Here is a 19,271-nt window from a genome sequence, read left to right on the forward strand (position 1 = left end):
GAGGCCTCTCCATACATCTCCATCCATCTGTGTTCCTAGATCTCCCACGGTGGTCTATTGAGGGTCCCTATTCCTGAACTCCATAGAGCATAGCTAGAGACACTAGTGTCAAAAAGCCAGAGCTTTGTTAGCGGTTCCTTGAACTGAACCTGCGAACACATCCTCTCCGGTCCTCCCAAAGCTTTCTATGCTCTTGTCAGTCTACTCTACGATGCCCTGCACCCACCACTGCACCTGCTCGCGCGCGCTCTCCACCCCCCCCCCCCCCCCCTCTCTCTCTCTCTCTCTCTATGCCCCCCCTGCTCGCGGCTGCTTTGCACCTGCACCTGCTCGCGCGCGCTCTGCACCCCCGCCTCTGTGTGTGTGTGTGTGTGTGCCCCCCCTGCTCACGGCTGCTCTGCACCCCCCCGCCGCTGCCTGCCTGCTCCCGTCCCCATGCCCTGTTTTCCCCCGGGTAGCCTATTTCACCCCACGTAGAGAGAGTGGGCTTTTTGGCCCTTTTCCCAGCAGAGAGAGGAGATTTAGCGTAGAGAGAGAAAGAGGAGAGTCCAAGCGTAGAGAGAGAAAGAGGAGAGTCCAAGCGTAGAGAGTGAAGGGTAGAGAGAGGAAATCCAAAAGCGTAGAGAGAGAATAAGCCTGCGCACGTAGAGAGAGAAAAAAAAGCGTAGAGAGAAAGAGCTTGCACGTGTAGAAAAAAAAAACTCTTCTTCTCTTCTATGCCCCTCTCCCTCTCCTCGTGCGGCCTCTCAATCATGAGAAAGCAAAATGGTAAGGACGACCCGGTGGAGGATGCCATGCAAAAAATGCAAAGAAGAATTAAGCGAGTCCATCAACAAGATCAACCGCCACCTTTTAGGTACTATTAACAAACTCAACACACGCGTGGCAGTACAAGAAAGCATGATACATACACTCGAGGATCGCGTGAAGGCCCAAGATGAGGAAATCGCACTACTCAAGAAAGAGCTTGCAGAGGTGCAATCGCAGAATGTCCTTGAAAAGGAGAGCCTCAACCCTCTGTCACTGAAGAGCTTAACATGATTAAGGAACAAGTACTAGCCATCAAAGGAGGGGAGCAACAAAAAGAAATGACGACCTTGTGGGTAGATGTCATCACGAAGACCCAACAAAAAGCAGAAAAGGCAAAAAAATGGATCGAGATTGTCAAGAAAGGAAAAGGCAAGGAAACAACCTCCACCCCCATGCCAACCATCATCAACTTGACACTAGAAGAAGAGCAAAGGAGACGTGTGCAGGCCTTACACGTAAGGATATGTGGCCTCAGTCAACGAGCAGACGCATATGAGGGCTTGGAGAGTGGGCACTAAGAAAAGTGGGAGCAATGGAGAAACCTCGAAGATGACCTCACCCGCTCGCAGATTGCTCATATTCAAGAAGTAATGCCGAAAATTAGAGCAGCGGAAGATTGCTTTTTACAGGGATGGAAAGGTGGTGGTATTGCAACGACGCCCCGCATGACAGGGTGAGACCTTTGGGACCACACTAAAGATGGCAACCTGGAATTCTAATGGGTCACTTTGTCTTGATGTAGGGGCCTTTGAGGATAGTTTCACGCGGAGAGACATCATTCTCTACTCTGAGATGCCTCAAGCACCTGGGCAATCCATGCCACAGGTGAGCGGGTATAGATGGGAGACAGCTTGCAGACAGGAGACCAGATCAGAGCATCGAGGACGGGGCTCAGGGGGAGTGGCAGTTCTATTTAGGGAGGAATTGCAGCCATTGATATATATATATATAGCACGCAAGGATGAACATGCTAGGTACATGTGGGTGAGCCTCAGGGCAGAGGCGGGCAGATACCTCTACATTGCTATTTGTTACTTTCCTCCTAGTACGTCAGTGTATGCATCACCTAGAGGACAATCCCCCTTTGCTATTTTGGATAATGGGATATGGGAGTTTTCCAAGGATGGTGACATTATCATACTAGGGGATTTCAATGCTAGGACGGCCCACCACCAGACAATATTTTATGATACTTCTGAGGAGATGCTTAGGGAGCTGGATGTCACAAAGATGGGTCTATCCAGACTATCACAAGATGAGGAATACACTGAATATGGTAGATACTTGATACATATGGGAACCGCACATAGATTGGCTATTGTGAATGGCCTACAAAGATTTTCGATAGCTAGAGGTTTTACTTGCTTTCCACATCAACATGGTGCGAGCACAGTGGATTATGTTATGGCCTCGCCACGTCTCATCCATTCTTTCATGATTTCATGGTGGGCACTAGTAGTTGGAGTAGTAGTTGATCATGCTAGCTTGTTTTTCACCCCGACCTTTCAATTCAGCACAGCTCCATTGGGAGAGGTCCCCACGCACACTCGGTATACCTTCATGAGGGAGATGGATTTGTGTATATGGATGAGATATACAGGCAGCTATGCACCCAGGAGCCGGGACGGCCACTAGATGAACTCACTCAGATACAAGCAGAGACGCTCCATGCTGCAGCATCACAGGCATACCGCCACAGCAAGCCCACACACGATCGGGGAGCATGCCCTAGAACAGTTCGTATGATGAGGATCAAATTATAGAGGAAAGTGCTCGTGGGTATTACCACACATAGACAGTCACGGATTATCTTTCGCCGTCTAGTGCTACGAGAGTGAGAAGAAGAAGAAGAAAAAGAAGAAGATTATTTTAACGTACGAGAGAGAGAAGAAGAAGAAGAAAAAGAAGAAGATTGTTTTAACGTCGTAAGAGACTATCCCAAGAGACCTTAAAGATCTATCCAACGAGGAGAGTTGAACTCAAGACCTATTATTCAAGAGGGAAATGGCATAACCAATCTACCACCCTTGGGTGATAGAAAGATTATAGCATTTTCCTCTTTTTATAAGAGAGAGAGAAATGAAATGATATATTAATGTCTTCAAAAGGCCAAAATGACCTATAAGACCAAGCCGTTACAACATAGTGAATCTGATACCATGTTTGGAATCAAAAAGAATTGAAACAAAATACAATGTGTAGTACAATGAAAGAAGGGGGGTAAGATATAGTGGAGATCCATCCTCATCTGCACTCTGGACGTCGAGAGAGTATGGCTCGAATCCTCTGCTGTAGACTCCGTTCGATGTTGTGTAGCTCCTCTCCTCAATCGCGGGCGTCTAGACCTCCCTAGCTCCAATGCTCGGTCTATGAGAATGCCAGTAGCGGTAGTATGAGTGCGGGTAGAGCTCTGCAATGGTGTCTGCTCCTCTAGGGGTTAAATATCTAGTGTAAAGAAATCTGTAATCTGTCTCTGGGACCCTCTCTCTCCAGCTCTCCTCAGTAAAGTGTCTCTGTGCCTGCCTGTGTAACTCAAGTAGATACAGTCCAAGACATCTCTGATCCTCATAGCTCATGACCCTAGATAGAGGCCCAAAACCCTCTCTGAATAGACAATGAAAACGGCCTCGTATCTCATAGTACACTGTGCAATGACATATGTAATGTAACTCTCTCTCTGGCTCTAGATGACATAAGCGGCATATCCTGCTATATACTGGTATCCTTCTGAATCTACCGGTCTCAATCTCCAGCTGATGTGAGGATGTGCGTACCTGGCCAATGGCACAATGCAAGCCATGAGAGAGATGTGCTAGGTCGAATCACAAACCCATCCCCCGTGAGGTGGAGAAGATGGTCTCTATAGAAAGCCATCTTCGTGCCCAACTCTTGTACCGGCTCTATCCATGTCCTCCTCGTGTCCAACTGGATCAGATCCTGGCGAATGACTAGTAATCTCAACCGATGTCAGAGACATCAAGGGTGCCTGTAGTACTGAAAGGAAGTAGCCTGTCCATGGTGAAGCCATGTGTCTGAAACCATGATGTCATCTATGCATACCAACATGATGTATCCCCCTGTAGAGCTAGCTGTCTGGAGGACTCTAGGGCCAGCCTGGCATATCTGTCTCTGGTAGTATCCCATAGGCTGTGTACAAAAGAGACTCATCTCGTAAGCGCCTCAATCTTCATAGGGGGGGGCAGCTAACTCCACTCGAATGATATCATGTGGTATGGACGCCTTGGCTCTAATCAGCCGAGAGATCATAGATACCAAGGGCCTCTCCATACGTCTCCAACCATCCTGGCCTACAGAAGGTCCCCAAACCTGCACCCCATATAGCATAGTAGATGCAACCAAGGTATGGTTCCTGAAACTGAACCTGCAAACACATCCTCTCTAGTCCTCCCAAAGCCGCATAAGCTCTAGTCAATCTAGTCTCTGCTGCTCTTCTCAAAGAAAATCTTGGCCCAGTGAAGACTGCCCCCAGGTAAGTTTACGCACCTGTATACTCGACAATCTCCTTACCATATGTGAAAGTAGGTGCTGATTTCCACAGAGAGAGAGAAAAAGAGAGAGAGAAAGAAATGAAATGAAATGTTATATTAACGTCTTCAAAAGGCCATAGTAACCTATGAGACCAGAAAGTTACAAGGTGGTGGATCTGATACAAAGTCAGAGTAACAAAATAACAAAAGTACAAAACAAAGATACATACTATGGGATCCTAGATTGGTCGATGTGAACTAAGCAAAAATGGGCGGCTTGCTGGGATAGCTGAATCACAAGAGATCTAGCATCGGTCGTTGACGGATCTCATCAATCTCCTCCATGGTTAGTAGTCTGACCAGGCGTCGTGCATGCCTGGCTAGCGTGCTCCGAATCTTTTGATGTAGCCTCCGTCGATGCTGTGTAGTCCTCCGCAGTCGTGGGCGCCTAGATTTCCCCAGTTCAATCGCTCGGTCGATCAGTGTGCCTCTGGTGTGAGACGAGGGGGAGCTCTGCTGTGGGAGTGGCGCTTGCGGCTGTCCCGTGTCTGCTCTGAAGAAGTCTGTGATCCATCTTTGAGACTAGCTAGCCTCGCCATTCATCAAGCTATCTCTGTGTCTGCGCAGCTCGAGCAAGAACAAACCCAGGCATCTCTGATCTTCGTATCCCATGACTCTTGAGAGTGGTCCAAAACCCTCTCTGAACAGGCAATGGAAGCAACCTCGTATCTCGTAGTAGACGGAGCAGCGGCATGTATAATGCAGCTCTGTCTCAGGCATAGTTACCGGGGAACGCCTATATGGGGCCTTGGAACGCCGGAACGGCGTTCCGGCCGGTCAAAAATTCAGGGAACGCGTCGGAACGGTCTGCCGTTCCGACAGGCAGGCCATCACCGGAACGGACCGGCTGGAATGGGGCGGAACGGCCGGAACGGCAGCAACGGGCAGAAACGGGCAGTTTTTCATCTTTTAAAAATATAGCTGTTTGGGAGATTTGGGCAGCCAACGGCCATTTAAATTTTACAGCCCTATATAAATCCCCCCTTCCCCCATTCTTCACCAAAGCATCAAGGAAGTTTGAAGGGGGCCATCTCTCCCTTGCTCTCAACTCTCGAGTCTCGACTCTCAAGCCATAGGGGCCTAGCCTCTAGCTCTCAAGCCATAACCTCTCTCTCTCTTGGGCTAACCCTCAAGGCTCAAGGGTCAAACTCTCTCTCTCGGTCTCAACTTCCAAGAGGTGAACCGTGAAGCCTCTCTCTCGAGTCTCAAGCTCTCTATCTCAACTTCTCATTGCACAAGCCTCAAGCAAGAACGGAATCAAGCCTCTCTCTCTCTCAAGCCCTCTCTCAAGCTATCTCTCTCTCTCAAATCCTCAAAGATCAAGCTCTCTCTCTTTCACGGATAATCCATGGCCTCTTCTTCTCGTTCAACCCCCTCCGTTCATGCGGGCAACACTCAAAAGGCGAAGGAATGGTCGTGGTGGGATGAAGTGACCTCGGAGGGCACCTTGTCGGCGGCGGGAGGTTCTCGTGCATGGGGATGCAAGCTATGCTCTTACACGCGGAAAGGGGGGCATGACAAAGTGAGGGCACACTTTCTTCGAGTGCCGGGACATGAGGTGAAATTTTGTGCCAACGTAACCATCGAGAAGAGGAAGGAGCTCGAGGAAAAGGATCGGCAATTCAACCATAAAGCCAAGCCGGCACGCAAAGGTATTGATCCAAAGACCCTCATTTTCCCTTCTTCCTCTCTACCCGGTGTAGGTGTTGGTGCATCTTCAAAAGGTCCAATTCGTCGCCAAAAGACCCTTACCACCTCTTGGGACCCAAAGAAGAAAGAAGAGGTGGATGCGGCCGTGGCCCGATTCTTCTATCACGACCATATCCCATTTGTCGCAGCGAGGTATGTACATTGTTTTATGATTCATCAATCTTCTCTCTCATTTCTTCCGTTATCGTCGTTTCCACTTTTTTGATACTAACCTCTTCTATGTTTGATCGAAATAGGTCAGAGTATTGGAAAGTCATGGTGCAACAGATAGGAGAGTATGGCACCGGCTATGTGCCGCCATCTTCAGAGGCTCTCCGAACCACCTTGCTCGATCGAGAGAAGGCTATCGTGGAGCAAGCAACCCTCAACATTCAGCGTCTTTGGGCAAAACATGGCGTTTCCCTCATTGCTGACGGGTGGAGCGATACAAGGAAGAGATCTATCCATGGTCTCGTCGCATACTCCAGTGGAGAGATGTACTTTGTGCACTCTCATGATGCCACTGAGAGTGGCAAGTCCGCCGATGTCCTCTCTGCAGAGTGGACAGCGGCCATAGAAACCATCGGTGAGCAACACGTGGTGGCCTTTGTCACAGATGGGGAGGCATCAAACAGGGCAGCAGCAGCTATCATAGAGGGCCACTATCCGCATGTGACAGTGTGCTTTTGCATGGCACACTGCTTGAACAACCTTGTGAAAGACATCGGCAAGCTAGACTGGATTGCTCCAGTCATTGCTGATGCAGTGAAGATGGTTACTTTCAGCAACAATCACAACTTGGTTCGGAGTGAGTACCTCAAGAGGTCGGGCGGCAAAGTGCTTCTAAAGTATTCAGATACCCGCTTCGCATTCAACTTTCTTCTTGTACGCAGGCTGTCTGAATGTCAAAATGCGGTCCGACAGGTCTTCATCAGTGATGAGTTCACCACCTCCCCCTATGCAAAGACAGTTGCAGGGATTTTGTGCAAGGATAAGGCAGAGGATCTTGAGTTCTGGAAGGAGCTCAAGAGTCTAGATGCACAGGTAAAACCGGTGGTTCATTTGCTTCGAGTTCTGGATGGCATGGATCCTTGCATTGGCAAGATTTATGAGGCAATGGACCGCATGATTGAGCAGCTTGCACAGCTTGAGCCGAACGCAGAGCGATATGAGGAGATCCATGCGCTTTGCAGCTCGAGGTGGAATTCATATGCCTCTCCTTTACACGGGGCAGCGTACATGGTGGATCCAGAGTTCCAAGGTGCAGGGCAAGAGACAGATAGGGAAGTCATGAACCAATTTACAGAGATCTTAAACAAGATGGTTCTAGACAGAGATGGGCGACGCATTGTCAGAGATCAGCTGAGACAGTACAGAGAGATGCGAGGGTCATTTGGCAGTCCAGATGCTCAGATTGATCGCAGGAAAATAGGTTCAGTGCTTTGGTGGGAGGACTATGGCTATGATGGCCCTGAGCTTCAGAGATTGGCGATCCGTATTCTCAGCCAGTCAGTTAGTACCTCATGCTTGGAGCAATTGTGGAGTACCTTTAGCCACATTGCTTCCAAGAAGAGGAATCGGCTTGGAGTGGAGAAGGCTAATGATCTTGTCTTCGTCAGCGCAAATTTGAAAATGCTTTGCAAGACTACAGACAAACAGACAGATCCTTTTACGCAGTGGGAGATGGAGCAAGAGGCTTCTCAGGCAGGTGGAGATGCACATCCACCAACACCAGGTACTTCATCTGTGGCTGAGATCGAGCCGGACCTAGACCTCGATGATGAGGAATGGGAGGATGTGCATGATTTACAGCCGGCTACTACGGAGCTACTACGGATTGGGAGGCCTCTCAGGCTAGTGGCTCTTGAGTCTTGAGTCTTTGCCATTTATCCACCTTTTTGTATGGCTGCTTGAGCCTTGCCCTCTTTGCCATTTGTAGCTACTAGCATCTTTATGGTATTTGTCACCTTCAGTCTTTTGGTATTGTGGTCACTGAAGTCTGGTTTGAACTTTGCCTCCCTTTGGTTTTTTTGTAGCACCTTGGCCGCTGGCGGCCCTTGAGGCTTGTTACTATGTTAGCCATAATTAATTCCAAAGTGTTATCTCTGACTACTACTCTTGCAATTATTTGAGAGCATTGTGTATGTACTATGGGCATTGTGTTTGCTCATTGTTGTTCATCTGGCTATGTTGTTCATCTGGCTATGTACTCTGGGCGCCTCACATCCCAATCAAGTCATAATAAGGTTAAATGGTCTTCGAATCGTGTTTTTTGTGGGTATTAGAGTCAAAGGACTCTAATACTACTTGTATTCAAACACATAACGCTAAAAAAAATAATATTTGGGTGTTTTTTTAGCCTGCCGTTCCGCGCCGTTCCCGTTCCGGGCCCATTCCCGTTCCCCCGTTCCGCAGGGAGGCCAGTCGCCATTCCCGTTCCGCGTTCCGGGTAACTCTGGTCTCAGGCTCTATGGCACACAAGGGGCATGTCCTGGCCTCTGCTGGTACTCCGCTGTATCTCCCAGTCTCAATCCGCAGCTGGTGAGAAGATGTGCGTAACTGGCCAATAACACATAGTATCCCATGAGACAAGTGGGTATCCACGTATCTGGGTCTCGTCACAAAACCATCTTCCGTAAGCTAGAGAAGGTGGTCTCTGTAGAAAGCCATCTTCGTGCCCAATTCCTGTGCTGGTTGTATCCATGTCCTCCTAGTGTCTAGCTGGGTCAGGTCTTGGCGGATGAGCTTGGTGATCTCTGACTGTGTAAGAGTGAGAGCTGGTGCATCCAATGAGTACTGGAATGGTGGCAGCCTGTCTATGCTGAACCCATGCGCCTGAAACCATGATGCCATCTCCCATACCAGCATGTTGTATCTCCTTGTATGGCTAACTGTTGAGAGGACTCGAGTGCTATGCGAGCATATCTGTCTCTAGGAAGTTCCCATGTGCGGTTTATGAAGGAGACTGATCTGGTGAGCGTCTCCACCACTAGTGGGGGGGCTGCTAGCTCTGCTCGGATAATGGCCCGTGGTACTGATGCCTTGGCCCTAATGAGCCGCGAGATCATAGAGACGAGAGGTTTCTCCATGTTCCCCCATCCATCTGTGCGACCCGGCCTCCCGCGGTGATCCAATGAAGGTCCCCATATCTCAGCTCCATAGAGCAATGCTGAAGCCACCAAAGTGTCAAAGAGCCAGAGCTTTGTCCGTGGCTCCTGAAACTGAACCTACGAACACATCTTCTCTAATCTACCCAGTGCTGCGTGGGCTCTAGTCAGTCTGGTCTCTGCTGCTCTTCTGAGTGAGAATGCAGGTCCGCTAAAAACCACTCCAAGGTAAGTGTAAGCATCTGTGTACTCCACAGTCTCTTGGCCGTATGTGAATGTAGGTGCTGACCTCATGATCCACAACACCATAACCTTGGTTTTACCAAGGTTGACAGACAAACCACACAGAGAGAGAGAGAGAGAGACAGAGAGAGAGAGAGAGAGAGAGAGAGAGAGAGAGAGAGAGAGATGAAATGTTATATTAACGTCTTCAATAGGCCAAAGTGACCTATGAGACCAGAATGTTACAATGTGGTGGATCTGATACAATGTCAGAGTAACAAAATGACAAAATGACATTGGGAGACAGAGAGCATTGTGCAAGTAACAAAAGGAACGCCCTTAACATTGTTTTACCTTACATATTCCTTACTATACAGCTACATATCTTATTATACAACTTGCTAACTTACATTTCATGCTTCTCAACTCAATGGGTTGATGTTGTCCATATTGTCACTTGGCACTGCTACTAGTACATTGTCAATATGTGATTCTGCCAGATTGCAAAACTTGGCCATTGCTCATCAGTAGCGTGCACCCGTCTTTCTATAGTGTAGAGCAGATAATGTTTTCTCATCCTGAAATAAAAAAGATCAATATCAGCCCAACCCAACATAAGGCTTAAACAATACTAAACAGTAACCCTAATTTTAGCAGGTAAAAATTCACAACCGAGGCATCCTAGAGCTTAATTACTAAAATTCACAAAAATTTTGACAGCTTTGGGCACCTACCTGCAGCTCCCCATTGTCCACAAGAGCATATAAGACCCAATGATCACCTGTTTCCATTCGGCTCTTTACAGTACATTCCAACCAAGCTATCTGTGAAGGCAACAGGGCTTTGTTGCTAAAACAGCTCCTTGAAACACCAGGGAGTCCACTACATACAAGACCTATACACGACAACTGCTGATGAACGCACGTGGTATGTTATACATCTAGGGGGTGGACTCCCTGGACACCCTAATAGAATGGTACAAACAACAAATTTGCAATGAAAGGATCTTAACTGCATCCAAGAGAATTTGACCACCATTGCTTGCTTCCTTCACATTTAAGCCCTCAAAGCGAGCTTCTCCGGGCTTAAACGGCTTCAAAAGCTGTTTCATTATTGGACCAGTCTTCCCCTGACCAAGCACATTCAAAACAAACTTTCCTCCTGGTAGAAGCAGGCTCTCCACAGCCCGGTCTTTTGCTACCTACACCAGAAATTTTATTGTTGAAGTACGTGTAGAGCTTCTTCATCAGTGCACAGAACCATATTCGCACTCAGTGCACAGAACGTGTTCGCACTTACTGCTATTGTCAGCCCTGGTGGTACAAAGCTGGCTTGACTGACCCAAGAAGCCAACATTGCACTTTCAGCATCCCCTTCCTTTGCGGAAACCACGCAGAGTGACCCGATCACACGGCCTACAGCCTACAAGGAAAAACAAGTGGAGCATGCTGAGTACAAACAACAATGAAGCATTTGCAAGGGTTTAGGCCCACACAATGTCCAAATTCCAAAAAGAGAAGTGAAGAAGCTACTTCATGCTAGCTTAAAGCTACTAGAGAAGAAGAGGCATGAGAGAGAAATTGATTGAGAAGCCTAGAAGGTGCCAAAGGGAGAGGGCTCAATTGAGGCTTTAGAGGCTTGCGGGAGATGTAAGAGGAGGCAGCCTTTTAAGTGACGCCAAGTTCCAAGGGAACATCGAGAAGAAATGGTCAAAAGCTGTTAAAAAAATGTCGTGGTCAAATATTGCCTGACAGGCACGCCGGACATGGCATGGACTACAGTATGGTACAAAAATAGCCTTACACAGTACAAGTACAACCCTGTAACACACATTGCCATGTTGGAGCTTCAAGCTTTCCAACATGGCATGCACTATAGTATGGTACAAAAATACATATATGCAGTACAAGTGCAACCATCTAACAAGCATTGCCACGTGAGCTTCAAGCTTTCGAAGGTCAGCAGCACAGCTTCTATAAATTGAGCTATCAGCTTCACACAAAAATGTAAGTGATGAGACCATGCTATTTGGCACAGCTCTCTCTCCACAGTATCTGGGTCTCCCATGTGACTGCCTCTGGTAAGCATGCTGCAACCCTAATATCCCACCAGTCAAGTTTCATGCCAAAAAGGCACACTGGAGTAGTTTTCCCAGGCATTGTAAAGATGGTACTCAGAGAGGATACCAGAGGGATGGTGAGGCAAAATCCCATGATAAGCAAGAGAAGGCTGCTCTAGCACACTAAACAGAAAAACAATTTTTCTTTTGGGGGGATCTTGCATTTGCTCGTGAAAGAAAAAGAATTCCTATTGATCTTAGACCAGGAAATTCAGTACAGCCACAATCGGGCCAAAAATGCCAGGCATCCTGTAGTTCCTTTTGATCTCGCAAATAACAAAATGCTAGGCATCCTAAATCATCATTTTCATATTTCCACCAAGATAGCTCACACAGCCAATCAAAAAACAGGAAAATGACATAAAATGAGCCATTTTACCTGCTCAACATCTGAGGCTGTCGAAAATTGGGGAGATGCCTTGCCTCGCTCTTTAACCTTTGCACGCTGGACAAATTGAGCTAGATCTGTACCGCTCTCTTCACATACTTGTAGCATAGACTCTGTAGGCTGCTCTTTCACGCACGGGGTCACATTTACCAATTAACCGAACTTTTTATTGAAGGTAGAATTATCTTGATTCAATCGATCCTAAGGTACCACCTCGCAAATAATTACACGAGAAGAATAAACCAAGATTTACCTTGAATTTGCATCGAATTGTTGGAAAAGCGAAGGAGAATCCAGCATCCTTCAGGCGCTTCTCAATTTCATCTACTGCCTCTCCACTCCATCCGAATGACCCAAAGACTCCACAGGGTTTGCTTCTTGCATTAGTATCCCTCAATATAACACCCAACGCATTCTGCAGTATTATTTTGGAGCTCTTCAGGAGACTAGTCTTGTAGAAAGTATGAAGCAAGAAACTACAAAACTGAGAATGGAGGGGACCAGGTCTGCCCAAACTAATCTTCTAGTACCTGAACAGGTGTGGGCATGTGACCCCCAAGCGTTGGGCTTCCTACCACAAATCCGCAACATCGATTTACCAAATCAGCCACATCTGCACTTGAACTCAGCTCCGCATTCAGACTTTCAACACCAACACCTGCCTTGGATATGCCACGGCTAATTGCAGCCCAGGGAAAAATAAACACCTTAAGAGAGAGAAAACAACAATATACAGGTTTCGTAGTTATCTAAAACCTTTTACCTGATGGCCTGAGCCAATGCTGCTGTATTCCCATATGCCGAAGCATATATAACTGCAATTGTTGCCTCCTTGGCCCGCTTCAGCTTTTCTTCTGTCCACTGTAGTAGTTGCATAAACCCATGTGTCCTGCCAAATGTTATTAAAGAATCCCGAAAGAATGTAAAGATAAACTGACTAATCAACCAAATTTAACCAGCACAATCTAGTAGAAAATGACAGCATAATATCTGCATATTTCTATATGATGTGTCTAAACATGGACTTCTGCAATCATCTTTTGGTACGTGCTGAGATGGGTTTTACAACTGTTCACACACCAAAAGCTCCTCTCAGAGCATTTGACAAGAGTCAATATTGCAAATGAAAACGCTATCATGGACATTGTGAAGGTTTTGACTGCTGGAATCTCTGATGTTTGAAAGAGCCTTATTTTTCTTGAAGTAAACGCAAAGCAACAAAAACTCTCTCTTTCCACCAGCAGAGTGTTTGGCATTTACTGCACATCAAATCAAGATTAACTCTTACAACCTTGGAAGTTGGATGGTCACACACTTCTAATGTATTCTTAAAATGAGCACCTTATAATTCCATCTACCTCAAACCATTGTATCTCGTGTTAATTTAAGGTCTTTATTTTCAACCTGCATTTACAGAACTATAGAAAGGCTCTTGGCCTACCAATGCTGAATATTATATGGTTTTCTAGCATGAAGCCAATGGAGCAACAAATTGAAACACCATTTTGAGGTTGAATGAGAATAAACTGCAGCCCAATCCACAATTTTGTCTGTGAAGACCCTGAGTATTGCACTAGCCAAAATAATCCCATACTTGGAGATCATCAACACATCTGATGAAATTCAAGCAAGGATACGTCCTCAATTATAAAACCAATTGAAGACTGGCAAACATCTGCTGAATTAATCCATGTTGTCCAAACAAGGTAAAACCTACACATAATTCATCATTAAAATGATGTATAAAATATGTAAGCTCCTCTCCTAAGGCAGCCTGCTATAATATGACTGGTTCAGAAATAGAAGTTTTGATGGGGGCCTCATTGGCCCTCCTTTTTAACGACTTTGCCTTTTAGGACCATACCAACAGACCGCCCTTCCATCATAATAACATGGGATACTTCCCATACAACTGGGACAGGGAATGAGGGACGGGGCTTAGAGAGGAATCTTGGTTCTACAAGGAGCGTTCGACACAATGGGACAGAGCAGGGACGAGGGGAACAGGAGGACAGTGGGGAAGGGAAACCAAAAATGGGTATCCCATATTACTATGCCTTCCATGGCAGCAGCTTTGAAGCACGTCAGTATCAGTAGCAGCATAAGACCTTCTACTTCCCCTCTTGAAATTTCAAACCCACATTTGGGGATAAAATTGTGATTCCTACATTAAGTCACGAAGTCCATGGAATTAAAAGTTTCAAGCACCAATCAGAAAATTTCACACTCCCATGAAAACAATTTCAGAGAAACTGTAGAACCTGGTCATGAAGCGTCACATTTAAAAAATTCTCATACTCCTCTGTACATTATCAACCTAGGTTACCTAAGTTTTACACTCAGTACCACCAAAGCAGTAGGCTCCTCATATTTGACATAATACAATTGATGTGTTACAACCTGAAGTTACATTCTCACTGAGTCACCCTACAGAAAGATTGAACCAAGGTAAATGAGAGACCGATTATTATCTATATCCAACAAACTGCAGGAATATCTCATAGAATTTTCCTTCCTTAAACTTGTACTGCAAGACCCAAACATATGTATCATTTAACTTGTAGCAAGGACCTTACCACGCGATACTCGCGAACAAGCTCTGTAATAGTTGAGCGCACAACCGGGCCATGAATGGGACACAACGCAGATGTGACCAAAAGCCCCTCTGACCTTTGATCTTTTGCAAGACCAGCAGCCTTGTTTATGGGCAGATTTAAGGCAGAAAAAACTGTAGATAATATAAATCTTACATCTGCCTGACAAAAGCAACTATCACACAGTCAGCTTCCAGTATGAATCTAATAATAATTATTAATAATTTGGCTGATGTACACACAAAAGTTACCAAAAACGTCACCTTTATGATGTCAATTCCAGTCTTCCCTGCATAGCTGGGTTTAGCAAATTGTGATACGATTGGTAGTTTTTCAAGTGCAGCTCCAGCCTACATAAAAGAAAGCAAATGACCCGTTATATCACCCTCTTGTATTGGATACCCATTGTATCAGTGATCACACATAGCCCGCACAGTTCCAGCTAATAGAATTTCTAGATTCATTATAGCATCTCTTTTCTGTACCCAGACATGGTATCAGATTCATCAGTTTGTAATGAATTGGTCTCATAGGTCATTTTGGCATTATGAAAACGTTACTATATCATTTCATTTCATCTCTCTCTCTCTCTCTCTCTCTCTCTCTCTCTCTCATAGCATCCCCGACAGGGAAGAAAGCCACATTTATGGCCACCAACAAGCGGTTAGCAATCATGGAGAAGGAGATGAAGGAGTACAGGGTGGAGATGGAAGAGTGGAAGAAAGAGAAGGCGATCTTCCTTCAATGGAAAATCAGCGAGGACAAGCTTCGAACTGACGAGAAAATGGAGCTTCGGACCGAACTTGAAGAACTCAAGAAGCAGATTTCAACCCTTTAGAAAGACTAGCCGAAGCAAGAGCCAATGGTGGACTTGAAGAGGGAGAAATCCAACCCTCAGTGATGGAAGAGCTTGAAGTAATCAAAGAACAAATGCAAGCCATCAAGGAAGAGGAGAAACAGCAAGAAGCTATAACATCTTCATGGGTAGAGGTGATCACCAAAACCCAAAAGAAAGTGGATGAGGTGGAGAAGTGGATTGCAGTCGCCAAGAAGGGCAAAGGAAAAGACGTATCAACCCCCACTCCCACTATCATCAACATGACACTACAAGAGGAACAACGAAGGCGTACAAGGGCTTTACATGTGAGAGTCACCGGCCTTAAAGATAGGGATAAAGTCGACGAAGAAGTGAAGGAGCTCATGGTACTAATGGGGATAGATAAAGCGACACATGCAAGAGCATGGAGAGTTGGCAAGAAAAGTGGAGGCATGGGGGATACATCGAAAGAGAGGGCTCTCATTTTGGGCTTCCCCTCTATTGAGGAGAAGGAGTTCTTGTAAAAGAGGCCCACCCTCAAGAAGACTGGGGTCTATCTTGGCAACGACCTCACCCTTTCACAGCTTGCCCATATGCAGGAAGTCATGCCAGAGATTAGGGAGGCAAGAGACAAGGGGAAGATAGCCTTTTACAGAGATGGTCGGGTGGTGATTGTAGAGCGGCACTCTACATGACGGTGTGAGACCTATGGGACCACACTGAAGATGGCTACTTGGAATTGTAATGGGTCTATGAGGTTGGATGTTGGTGCCTTTGAAGATAGTTTCAGAGACGGGGACATTGTATTCCTCTCAGAGACTCACCAGGTCCCTGGACAGCTCATGCCACATGTGGCGGGGTACAGATGGGAGACAGCCCACAGGACAGTCAAGAGATCTGAGCATGGGAGTAGAGGTTCAAGAGGAGTAGCAGTGCTATTTAGAGGGGAGTTACAACCACTACTACATATCGTACGGAAAGATGATCATGCTAGATACATGTGGGTGAGGTTGAGAGCTGACACATGTCGATTTCTGTACATTGCCATATGTTACTTCCCCCCGAGTACGTCAGTATATGCTGCATCCAGAGGGCAGTCACCCTTCTCTATACTAGACGATGATATATTGGAGTTTTCTAGGGATAGTGATATCATCCTTCTAGGAGACTTCAATGCCCGAATGGGCAACTCTCAGACAGTCTTCTATGACACTTCAGATGAGATGCTTAGAGAGTTGGATGTGAGTGAGTTGGGCTTGACAGATGCTCACATGACAGAGAGCAAACAGAGTATGGGAGATACCTCACGGAGATGAAGACTACACATGGGTTAGCCATACTTAATGGCTTACAGCGATTTCTCGGAGCAGCAGGTTTCACATGCTTTCCACACAGACACGGAGCCAGTACAGTAGACTATGTTATGACACAGCCGAGCTTTATTCCTTGTATTCAGGATTTCACAGTGGGAGCAAGACTAGTGGGCGTAGCAGTGGATCATGCTCTCCTGACATTGTTAGTCTCATTCCAGTATAGTACAACACAGACAACAGGAAGCAAGTCACATACCCGTTATACATTTACACCAGAGACTGACTCGGTTTATATAGTGGATATCTGGGATCGTCTATGCACAGCTGGCCCATGCCTCTCAGTGGAGGAGTGCACCACTTCACTGACTGAGACACTGCATGGTGCAGCATCAGAGGCATACCCTCACACTCAGCCGGATCGAAGGCGACATTCAAGGAGCCTGCCTCAGAATAGTTGGTATGATGAGGAGTGCAGAGAGATAAGAGCCCAGCTTTAGAGGGATCTTCTTGCCTTGTGCGAAGGAAGAAACGAGCTTACTTGGCCCAGATGGAGCGAGACTTGTATCAGTTGTTCTTGAGTTGAGACTCGGGAGAGGCATGGAGACTCTTTCATGAGCACTCCCCTCCCCCAGTGATTACTTCTCCTGGTGTGTGGGGCCAGTATGCGACATCGTTATATATGGTTCCTGGACAGGATCCCCTTTCAGATCCTAAAGAACCATGTCCACCTACGAGCACCTTCTTTACCACTAAAATGGTAAAGAGAGCCATTGACAGGTTGAGGACCGGGAGGGCATATGATCATGATGGTCTAGTAGCGGAGCACTTTATACGTGCTAGGGATATGCTGGCTGAGGTTCTTGCAGTATTGCTCAATCGGGTCATGTGTGAGGGATTACCTGAGACTTGGAGGTTGTCTACTATTGTGCCTATCTTCAAGGCAGGTGATCCTACAGAGCCAGGAAATTACCGCACTATTATGGTTGGACACACATTGGCACGGTTGTATGCAGCAGTTGAGTAATTAGGCAGAGGGTGAGGGTGTACGGTCAAAGGGTCAGGCTGGTTTCAGGAGGGGTTTCTCCACTCTTGATCATATTCTTACACTCAGATCCATCGTTGAGGTGGGCAGGTCACATGGGAGGCGGATTTATTGTAGCTTTGTGGATTTCCGCAAAGCATTTGACATGGTGCCGAGAGCTCGATTGATGCGCAGACTACAGGAGATGGGGGTGCCCATAGTGTCGATTTTGGGGATTATGGCTTTAAACAGATCAGTGATGGGACATGTATGCACCCCGGAGGGGATATCTGACTTAGTTCACTCCACTATTGGGGTGAAACAGGGTTGCCCATTGTCTCCTACTCTATTTGGTATGTATGTTGATGAGGTGTCTGAATACATTGACAAAGAGAGCGATAGAGGTGCTCAACTGGCAAAGACGTGGATCCCATTGTTGTTATATGCTGATGATATTGTGTTAGAGGTTTCTCCACTCTTGACCAGTTTCTGACACTCAGAGCTATTGTTGAGCAGGGTAGACACCATGGCAAGAGAATCTATTGTAGCTTTATGGATTTCCGCAAAGCTTTTGACACAGTGCCGAGAGCCAGACTTATACGCAGACTACAGGACATAGGTGTGCCCACAGAGCTGATATGGGGTATTCTGGCTTTATACAGGACAGTGATGGGGCGGATACGCACTACTGAGGGCATCCCTGACATGGTCTACTCCGCTTTTGGAGTGAACCAGGGATGCCCCCATCTCCGAGTCTCTTTGGGATGTATGTGGATGAGCTTTCAGAGTTTTCACACTATGTAGAGCATCAGGGAGACAAAGGGGCTCAGCTAGCAGGGACATGGATTCCATTGTTACTATATGCTGATGATATTGTGTTGATTTCTCACTTTCCAAAGGTGGATAAATTGAAAATTCAATGGAACGGGCTTTCATGCCGGGCAAATCAAAGTGAAACGCTATCTGATGCGAAAGAACCTGTGGAGTATCGTGAAACCCTTATCAACTGTAACAAGCTGCTGACGTGTCAAAGCCTAAAGAGTGGAGCCAACTTACAAATGTCGGCCGAGGGGCCTAAACCCTAAGAAGAACAAGTAACAGAAGAAGAAGTCCTACCAACTTATGGGGACTCCGTCCGATGGGGCCCCAAGTGATATAAAGAATTAAAATAAAGTAGGACCCGCACACACACGCAAACTGATGACGTGGCAGATTTTTGAAAATTGCACTGGCATGATGACGTGGCATGCTGTACGGAATTCCGTGTTTTGCGCTGGCTAATGACGTGGAAGCTGTACAGAATACCCGATTTTACGCTGGGAGCTTTTGAGCATTGATTTTGGACCAGATGCTTTTGAGTTTAAAGGCTTTTTACTGAAAACTGCTTTTGGGGCCGAGGGCCTTTAAATATGAGGTTAGGGCTCATTCTCAGGCATGCTTCCTGGAGAAGGTGCAGAGTGTGGAGTATCGGCTTGTACTGTGTTGATGCAGTATAAAGAAATATCGAAAGGGGCGCCAAGGTTTGGGGCCAATACTCTCTGGGGTGGAATTCCGCCACTCCGTGTCACGTGTCGTCTCTCTCTTTCAGTTCAGTTGTTATTGAAGTGTTAAAAGTTTGTTCAGTCTGTTATTTTCTATTGGCA

General features: G+C 46.5%; 2 protein-coding genes across 4 annotated transcripts in view; one reads left to right on the forward strand and one right to left on the reverse strand.

The window, feature by feature from the left end:
• Positions 1 to 9,696: 9,696 nt before the first annotated feature.
• Positions 9,697 to 19,271, reverse strand: part of LOC147421029 (uncharacterized) — an 83,221-nt gene continuing 73,646 nt past the window's right edge. For 2 of the 3 annotated variants that reach the window (XM_086504804.1, XM_086504805.1), the window contains 10 exons: positions 14,741 to 14,827; positions 14,460 to 14,639; positions 12,647 to 12,744; positions 12,414 to 12,561; positions 12,137 to 12,298; positions 11,875 to 12,003; positions 10,676 to 10,798; positions 10,389 to 10,577; positions 10,111 to 10,200; positions 9,697 to 9,954 (listed from right to left, as the gene is read on the reverse strand). In XM_086504804.1, the coding sequence (XP_086360930.1) occupies positions 9,901 to 9,954; positions 10,111 to 10,200; positions 10,389 to 10,577; positions 10,676 to 10,798; positions 11,875 to 12,003; positions 12,137 to 12,298; positions 12,414 to 12,561; positions 12,647 to 12,744; positions 14,460 to 14,639; positions 14,741 to 14,827 (1,260 nt within the window). In that variant the 3' untranslated portion in view covers positions 9,697 to 9,900. Of the gene's footprint in view, positions 9,955 to 10,109; positions 10,272 to 10,388; positions 10,578 to 10,675; positions 10,799 to 11,874; positions 12,004 to 12,136; positions 12,299 to 12,413; positions 12,562 to 12,646; positions 12,745 to 14,459; positions 14,640 to 14,740; positions 14,828 to 19,271 lie in introns of those variants that run through there. The other variant, XM_086504806.1, reaches the window with a different exon arrangement.
• On the forward strand, positions 15,378 to 15,818 carry LOC147421030 (uncharacterized). The gene has a single exon (XM_086504807.1). It carries the CDS (start codon positions 15,378 to 15,380, stop codon positions 15,816 to 15,818), a length of 441 nt encoding a protein of 146 aa, XP_086360933.1.

The sequence above is a fragment of the Adiantum capillus-veneris genome, chromosome 28, assembly GCF_014529385.1.
Source record: "Adiantum capillus-veneris isolate H3 chromosome 28, ASM1452938v2, whole genome shotgun sequence".
Lineage (NCBI taxonomy): Eukaryota > Viridiplantae > Streptophyta > Polypodiopsida > Polypodiales > Pteridaceae > Adiantum > Adiantum capillus-veneris.

Bases quoted from the DNA above. Each gene is read 5' to 3' on its own strand.
- LOC147421030 (XM_086504807.1), top strand. From the start codon at position 15,378: ATGGAAGAGCTTGAAGTAATCAAAGAACAAATGCAAGCCATCAAGGAA.